The sequence below is a fragment of the Haliotis rubra genome, unplaced genomic scaffold, assembly GCF_003918875.1.
Source record: "Haliotis rubra isolate DU_JTF1 unplaced genomic scaffold, ASM391887v1 Scf948, whole genome shotgun sequence".
Taxonomy (NCBI): domain Eukaryota; kingdom Metazoa; phylum Mollusca; class Gastropoda; order Lepetellida; family Haliotidae; genus Haliotis; species Haliotis rubra.
The window spans coordinates 38,885-48,308 of NW_025767688.1; the positions used below are offsets into that span (position 1 = coordinate 38,885).

General features: G+C 42.2%; 1 protein-coding gene across 1 annotated transcript; it reads left to right on the forward strand.

The window, feature by feature from the left end:
* The first annotated feature begins 4,221 nt into the window (after nucleotides 1–4,221).
* On the forward strand, nucleotides 4,222–6,317 carry LOC124264849 (dextranase-like). Its single transcript, XM_046699631.1, has 2 exons — nucleotides 4,222–5,405; nucleotides 5,705–6,317. The coding sequence occupies exons 1-2, from the start codon at nucleotides 4,962–4,964 to the stop codon at nucleotides 6,230–6,232; spliced, it is 972 nt and encodes a 323-aa protein (XP_046555587.1). The 5' UTR covers nucleotides 4,222–4,961; the 3' UTR covers nucleotides 6,233–6,317.
* Nucleotides 6,318–9,424: the final 3,107 nt, after the last annotated feature.

Here is a 9,424-nt window from a genome sequence, read left to right on the forward strand (position 1 = left end):
GACCTTCCCTGTCAGCAGATTGAAGACTGTTTATCCGGCGAATTGCAGCAACATACATTGACGAATTTTGTTCGCGGCAGCCAGTCTACTATATATAGACTTCACAACGATGCAGTCCCAGATCCGGAGGTTGCTTCTCTTCCTTTACGGACATGGCAAGGATTCCACTGTCTACTTTATTACAACATAGAACATGAGCAGATTCTGGGAAAATGTTTCATCTCACCACAGAATGAGAAGGTCGTCTCAGAGGATCGTTGTGTCTAGATACAAGCCGTCGTATCTCAAGCACTACTCTCTCCGTAACCACTACGAAGTTGGCAGAGCCTACTCAGTCTTCTCACGTCAGCACAAGACGTGACTCTCAGGAAGACTACAATTACGCCCACTATAGGTGTTCATGAACGCCCGTTTCAATAGTCTGGACTCCTTCGGACTACCGGACGGATTGAAACCATATTTTCTATGGTAGACTCGGAAGTCGAATATTTGCGGAGGAATCTACTTATCAGAGCGGAGTGCAACACTCATCTCTACGTAGATGCATCACTTCAAGGCTGGGGAGCTCACCTCGACAATGAAGTGGCAGCAAGGAAATGGTCGAGTCAGGAGCAGTCTGCATATCAACATGCTTCAGATGAAAGCAGTAGGACCTTACTACACTGGTCCAGCATACTAAGGAGTGCACAACTGATGATCCACACGGACACAGTGGCGTTCTACATCAACAAACAAAGATCAACAAGGTCAAGATATCTACTAGACCTCAGCTTTCATCTGTTCAGCATAATAGATGACTTGAACACTTCACCCTCAGACCTGGATCCTTCGTTCTGAGCCTACGCGAAGAAAGAAATCTTCGCCTGCGCGAAGACAGAGAGATACGTCTCAAGGTTTAAGAGGGGTACTCTTATCTGGATTCATCATCTGCGCACAGATCGTCATACAGATCTTCAGGGAGATCTTCAAAACGATATATCTACACCAGAAGATGGTAGCGGGATTAACTGCACACAAACACTCATCGACGCTGAGAACCTACACTTTCACGAAGGTTAAAAGATGTTTCTTAAGAATCAAGGAGGGACTCATGTCCATATACAGATCATTCACCAATGGGCAGATCTTCAGGCAGTCACGTCGTCGCGGTTCAGAGCTAACGACTTGATTGATAATACCGGAGAATTTCAGCGCAGCCTTGGCGAGGCTATGAAGTTCCACAGTCAACATATCCCCGACGTCCAAGCCAGGGATTTCCCGCTACTTCACATGGAACCCTTCTTGAAGGCTCCAGAGATTGATGTGAACTGCAAGATCATCAACGACTCCCGTGGTAGAACTTACACTGAAGTTGCAAGTATCAACTCTACAAAAACCTTTGTGTATTCAACACAAAGGGGGTATTCTACGGCGCTTCATTGAGACCGATGAATAAGTAACAGCGATAAGCAAGTATGGAATTTCAGCTGATTATCTGTATAAGATGACGACTGCATTATCTTCAGGAATGAAGGAACAGTCACAGCAGCCAGGGAGACAGTCTACCTACATCGGTATTACGCGGCGAAATCCTTCGCGCGTTTACCATTCAGCCTTCTATACACGTGGTCACTCGTGTAACTTCGGGAGGTTACGGACAAGGCCGAGTGTTGATGAAGAAATCAACGACTGCACAAGATTTTACAAGGATCTTTTTCCTGCAACACCGTGACGTCACATCGCGGGAATCTGAAAGGAATCAAAATGCTGCATTTTGATTGGTCCATGAGAGACAACGCCCGCAGAAGTCGGACGTCGGCTCACATGTCAGGAAGTTGTCTACAGATTGTAAACAACATTTCAACGTGGGAGGAGGGCTCCATTTACAGTCCAGTTAGCAGGGTACAGCATGATTTGACTGTCTTCACGGGATTTAGAGACCTTCCCTGTCAGCAGATTGAAGACTGTTTATCCGGCGAATTGCAGCAACATACATTGACGAATTTTGTTCGCGGCAGCCAGTCTACTATATATAGACTTCACAACGATGCAGTCCCAGATCCGGAGGTTGCTTCTCTTCCTTTACGGACATAGCAAGGATTCCACTGTCTACTTTATTACAACATAGAACATGAGCAGATTCTGGGAAAATGTTTCATCTCACCACAGAATGAGAAGGTCGTCTCAGAGGATCGTTGTGTCTAGATACAAGCCGTCGTATCTCAAGCACTACTCTCTCCGTAACCACTACGAAGTTGGCAGAGCCTACTCAGTCTTCTCACGTCAGCACAAGACGTGACTCTCAGGAAGACTACAATTACGCCCACTATAGGTGTTCGTGAACGCCCGTTTCAATAGTCTGGACTCCTTCGGACTACCGGACGGATTGAAACCATATTTTCTATGGTAGACTCGGAAGTCGAATATTTGCGGAGGAATCTACTTATCAGAGCGGAGTGCAACACTCATCTCTACGTAGATGCATCACTTCAAGGCTGGGGAGCTCACCTCGACAATGAAGTGGCAGCAAGGAAATGGTCGAGTCAGGAGCAGTCTGCATATCAACATGCTTCAGATGAAAGCAGTAGGACCTTACTACACTGGTCCAGCATACTAAGGAGTGCACAACTGATGATCCACACGGACACAGTGGCGTTCTACATCAACAAACAAAGATCAACAAGGTCAAGATATCTACTAGACCTCAGCTTTCATCTGTTCAGCATAATAGATGACTTGAACATGTGATAGAATGTGATAGCAGACGCCCTATCTCCTCCAACACAACCATGCCCGACGGAATGGATGCTACATCCAGAAGCCTTTAGATACAGAACAGACGTTAGATTGCCGCTAATAGACCTGTTTGCAACAAAATTCAACAAACAGCTACCAACATTCGTCTCTCCGATTCTCGATCCACAAGCATGGGCAACAGATGCTCTAAGCATCTCCAGGGTAGGACTAAACGCTTAGGCGTTTCCACCTCCAGCTCTTATACCACAGGTGTTGCAGAAAATCAAGCAGACGAGGAAGCTGCAACTGATTTGGTCGCGCCTTACTGGCCAGCGAGAATGTGGTTTCCTATTCTCACACAAGAATTTGGAAGTCCATAACTGCAACTCCCAGAGTGGCAGAACCTGCTGATACATCCGCACACTAAGCAAGCACACGGGAACCTCACAGTGTGCCAGCTACACGCACGGAGCGTATCAAGATTTGCTTGACGAAAAGAGAATACTCTGCCAGAGCAGCGAAAGCAGTTACACTAGCTCTACGCAGATTTACCTGCAAGTTGTACGACGACAAGTGGCAGAGTTTGAGAAACATGCACTGAGGAAGGGCTTCACAGCTATGAAGGCAACACATCCTCAAGTGGAGGAACATCAAGAGTTGGAGTCGCCTAAATCCACACATTTGTCTACAGAAGACAGATCTGAATAATAACTACAATTTTATTGCAACACCCTCCCACAACTGTGATTACTAAATAGATTGCTGAAAGAATCTCCATGGCGTTTGTCGGTGACTTCACTAAGATGAATGGCTGCCTGATAATGAATCTACTTCACGGAATCTTTTATCACGTCGCTTGATATGTATAGAATCGGATAACGAGTATATTAGCCCATACAAGACGTGCATTTCAACATCTCGGTCAGATATATTGTTTCTGTGGATAGCGTGTTCTGTATGGGTAGCCTGACGGTGAATCACGTGACATTGATGCTGGCATGGCTCCATTGTTATTGTTTGTTAGGTTTGAAGAGGTGTATGAACGTGTCTGCCTTTCTGTGTATAGATACAACAGTATTGTGTGTGTTGATGTGTTTTGCATTGATTTACCTTGAACTTTGATTTTTGCAATTTCATGTTTAAAGTGGAAAAGTTTCTTTTGGGCGTCAATTTAGTTTTGAGCAGAAATTCCAGTTCGTATGCAGCGTTAATGGGCTGACAGCTGGTGCACATGCCCTTGAAATGTATGGTTTAGTCGGTGAGGCTTCATATACAATCATGTTTCGAGAGACTTATCGGCAATGGCATTACATTGGAACACCTGTCAGTACTTTTCTTTATCTGCAATGCAACAATATGTTATGACATAGAGAAATGTAACCTGAGACACACTCTGTATACGTTATCTTGTATACATAGATAAACAGAAAGGTATTTGTCAGATGGAACACCCGTCGTCTAGGCCACAGTGATTAGAGATACAGGATATAAGGGTAAACACTCTGATAGATTACCTTTAGTTGTGTTTACTTGTTTAAGACTGCTGTACATAGGTCCCCTCAGTCTTCACAAATTACTGCTCTGTGTGCATGTTGTTTACAGCGCATCCCCAGCTCGGCATGAAAATAATCGAGTCAAGAGATTGTCGTTAAAAGGAATTATTCTCCCGCAGGGTACAATGACACACAATGAACCCAGTTCACTGAGCCTGACCAGTATCACGTATATTCTCATAAACTCGTTATCTGATCCTGCTTCTGATAAATAACCGACAAACGCCATGGAGATTCTTTCAGCAATCTGTTTAGTAATGGCTGTTGTGGGCGGGTGTGTGTCCGAGCTGGTCATATATCCTGCACCTCCGACCATGGAGGCATCAGATAAGTATGAGGTTTTGGTTGGTCTTGGGGATCCATTATTGAGTACCTTCACTTACCAGACGACCTCGAATCACAGACATGCCGAGATTCCCTATGTTCACCCCAACCGCTCTGTGTCCTGGTCGTCTTTTGCGTTCAGTAGTGGTCCAGTAGTGGTTGAGGTCAGAACGCTGACCGACTTCAGTCACTGTCTGGTTCGTCCAGCAAGTTACGGATACGCTTGTAGTAGGGTCGGGATCAATACGGCAAGGTTTACAGTGACTCGGAATTCTAGCATGATGTCTGTAGAGTTTGATAATGACTACGGCAGTTGGAAGTCCGAAATAGTCGACAAGTTGCTGATATTTGCTGATCCTCTGGAGAGAGATGTTCCCTCTAAGAGTGACCCTTCCGTTCTGTTCTTTGATGTGGGTGTGCATTATATATCTTGGTGGTCAAGTCAGTTTAAACTCCAGCATTAAAGAAGTGTACATCAGTGCCGGAGCTTTTGTCGATGGAGGGTTCATCACCGAGGACAACACAACGGTCAAGATCCATGGAAGAGGAATCTGTTCAGGCCGAAAGTACAAATTCCATGACAAACGATTTCAATGGTCATTGATCAACACTGCACGAGGCACCAATCACACAATTGAAGGTATCACGTTAAGCGACCCCCAGCAGTTTTTCATATTCGCTGAAAGTCCAAACAACATAATCAAACAGGTTAAGATGGTGGGTGCCTGGCCATACAATAGCGACGGCATTGAGATGGGAGTAGGAGGCGTAGTGGCGGACGTCTTTATCATGGCCAATGATGACTCAATCAAGGTAATGTAACACTTTAGCATCTAACAACTCTGTGGGTTTGCATAATTATGGTTACAGATTAATTATCAATTATCAATCCGTCATGTTTCTAATATATATAGTTTTGTTTATTGCTAGGGCCACAGATTGAAACATTACTTTAGGCAATACAACCATAATTGAAGGATAAGATCAACAGAGTGTTGATAAATGTGTATGCACATGAAAAAGAATTCCCGCGCAGAAGAAACCCTTAAACTCCATGTATGTAGATGATATTATTTACTACGATAATGATCAGATATCCCATTACGTTTCAGGTGTACAACAATGATATGACGATACAGAGAGTGGTCATCTGGCAAATGCAAAATGGCGCCGTTTTCCAAACAGGCTGGTGGGCTGAACGTGACCTTCACAGAGTGAAGATCACCAATATTGACGTCATTCACATGGACTGGTGTACTTTCCGCGGCCCGGAATGTGACATGTTAAGTAGAAACGATGCAGTGTTCGATCTGGCTGGAAACGTCAGAGTCATCAACATGAGTCAATTAGTATTTCAAAACATTCGTCTGGAAGGTTTGTGTCCTCGTTTTGTTTTCTGGACAATGCCGGCAGGGACACGTGGTACTTCCTCCAACGTCCGGTTTATCGATGTCTCAGTTGGATCACAGCCAAGTACTGGTCAACTCAGGAATGAAATAGCAGGCAATAAACCCAACGGATATGTGACTGATTGGCTATTTGCTAATTTGTCTGTTAGCGGACACTGTATTTCAACTCCTGGCGCGGGGCGATTCATAATTGATAATTCTACCACATCCAATATTACATTTTCGTGTTAGGTATGCTACAAAGAGATCTAAATGACTGAAAGAAATTACTAGAGGGTGATAGAAATATTTCACGTGTTTTATATAGTTGCTGAGTTTCCGCATATCATTTCAATTCAATGCAACGTTTTGTGTGTATGTTTCTACATGCCGAAATAAACAACTATTGCTCCTCGTTGTCATCCACTCTTTATAACATACTGATTATATATACCTTGTAGGTGTTGATTGTGATGTCCCAAAACGTCCTCACTCCAGCCTTATAGATGCATTGAGTGACGTTCTGACTGACTGACTGATTGACTGAGTTTGTTTTCTTTCACGCCGCTTTTAGCAATATTCCAGCAACATCACGGCGGGGGACACCAGAAATGGGCATCACACATTGCACCCATGTGGGGATTCGAACCCGGGTCTTCGGCGTGACGAGCCAACGCTTTAACCATTAGGCTACCCCACCGCCCCTTGACGTTCTGAGTTAAGTACGTTAAATGTGAGTGAGTGAGTTATTATTTAACGTCACATCGGCAATATTTCAGCCATATCGTGACGAGAACATTTGACATTGAAATAGAATATATATATTATACAAACCTGCCGACGAAGGACAGTAAAAATACTACATAATCACAGATATGAATATAAAACTAGCGAACAAAGCTAAAATATTTCAATTAAAGAAGACAATACAATGTAAAAATGGACTATAGATCGCCAACAACTGAAGGTAGATCACCATACTAAGTCCCATGGGGACTTTTGCTACCTGCATGGACCCTAGCTGGATTTACACCATCCCTTCAGCCATTGGCGTTGATGCTGAGATTTAGCCATACATTAAACACACAAAAATACTACGATTAAAAACCTGGTACACTTAAACTGACTTGAAATGTTTTGGAACTTACGTACCCTAGCAGGAGGACAATAATTTTACGCTACTTCAACCCCCTTTGAGAGTACAGCCACTAACAATCTCAGTTACTAATTCCAATTACCAACAATAAAATATATATCTATTTACAAATCACTTAACAAATCTAATTCTTTTAAAAATGCAATAATTAAATGAGAACTGACATTATTGAAAAGATCCTTCATAGTGTTTACTTTGAAATAGTTATCCCTTGTGATGGAATATTCAATGCAGTCAAGCAAGACATGCTTGACTGTGATTCTTTCATCACAAGGGATGCAAAACGGAGGATCTGCGCCTTTCAATAAATATTCATGAGCATATCTAGTATGGCCAATGCGACATCGCCGCATGATGACCTCTTACAAATCTGGACTGACAACCCAAGTAGGTATAACCAACATAAGGTTTTATTGCGTGTAATTTATTAATACCTACTTGGGTGTCCCACTTCTTCTGCATCAAATCACGGATGAAGGTTCTAATGCTAGCTTTGTAATCAGAATATGGGATAAGAAGTGGTGTCACAGACTTGTTGAGTGCTGCCTTGGCAGCAAGGTCAGCCATGGTGTTCCCAGAAATGCCAACAAAAGACGATGTCGCATTGGCCAGTAGCAAGTTCATTGTACAATTCAATAATTTCTAATAAAAGTGGATGTTTGCAAGAAAGATTTTTAATAGCCTGAAGACACGAAAGAGAATCTGAAAAGATGATATATTGTTTATATTTACGGTGTTTATTAATATATTTAAAAGCTGTTAAGATGGCGTTTGCTTCTGCTGTAAATATGGAGCTGTTATCCGGTATTCTAGAAGATATTGTTCTGGATCCAATAACAGTGGCACATGCCACTGCGCCTCCGTCCTTGGATCCATCTGTAAATAAGGATGTGTATGTATTATATTTATTTCTTAATTGACTAAATTCTTGTTTATACTGTAATTCATTTGTTTCTGAGTTTTTAAATGGTTGTGGCCTAACCAATTGCCAAGGCGGAGAAGAAAGAAAACGGGAAGGAGATATATTTTCCAGCTCAATGCAGGCAGCAGAAATGAATGGTTGAATTCTTAAACCAAGAGGCGGAACAAGAGAAGGTTTTTTGTTGTATAAATCCTCATAGAGATGGTTAAAGACACAATGAAATGCAGGGTTAGATTCAATAGAATTAAGTTTTGTGATATACTGCAAGGACAATTTTATACGGCGTTGTGTAAGAGATGGTTCATCTGCCTCGACGTAGAGACTGTCAACAGAAGTTCTGGAGGATCCAAGACAAAGTCTTAGACCTTGGTGATGAACAGAATCTAGGAGCTTTAAGTTGCTTTTGCAGGCTCCACTATTTATGATGGAGCCATAATCAATTTTCGAGCGGACCAATGATCGATATAGGTGAAGGAGGGTAGCTTGATCCCTTCCCCACTTTGAGTTGGAAACAACTTTCAACAAGTCAAGTGCCTTCGGGCATTTAGTTTCAAGGGATTTAATGTGTGGCAAAAACGTTAGGTGCAAGTCAAAAATTAAACCCAAAAACTTGGCCTCCTTAACAACTTTGATGGGTGTGCCATTTAGAGATAGTTCAGGGTCTTTATGCGGTTTGTATTTACGGCAGAAATGTATACAATTAGTTTTGGATTTTGAAAATTTAAAGCCGTTTTCCAGACACCATTTATTTATCTTGTTTAAACACAACTGCAGTTGTCGTTCAATAGTATGCATATTTTACCACGACAAGAAATATTAAAATCATCCACAAAAAAGTGATCCATCGATTTAATCATTTAAAACCTTGGATAAACTGTTGATCTTGATACTAAACAATGTGACAGACAAAATACTGCCTTGTGGGACACCCTGATCCTGATTGTAATGATCAGACATGGTAGATCCCACGCGGACTTGAAATTGTCTGTCAGTTCAAAAGTTCGCTATAAATTGAGGCAAACGGCCTCGCAATCAGAAGTCATGTAAATCTTTTAAAATGCTATATTTCCACGTAGTGTCATATGCTTTTTCTAGATCAAAAAAGATAGACACAGCATGTTGTTTATTAATTAGAGCATTTTTAACAAATGATTCTAAACGCACCAAGTGATCGACAGTACTTCTGTTTTTTACGGAAACCACATTGTATATCTGTTATTAGGTTATTGGTTTCCAAGTACCAAACAAGTCGATTATTTATCATGCGTTCCATGGTCTTGCAAACGCAGCTAGTTAGTGAAATTGGCCTATAATTGGAAGGATCAGTATGATCACGTCCAGGTTTAGGGATGGGCACAATTATAGC

Coding starts and splice junctions, on each gene's coding strand:
- LOC124264849 (XM_046699631.1), top strand. CDS start 4,962: ATGTTCCCTCTAAGAGTGACCCTTCCGTTCTGTTCTTTGATGTGGGTG. Junction 5,406..5,704: donor CCAATGATGACTCAATCAAG/GTAATGTAACAC, acceptor ATTACGTTTCAG/GTGTACAACAATGATATGAC.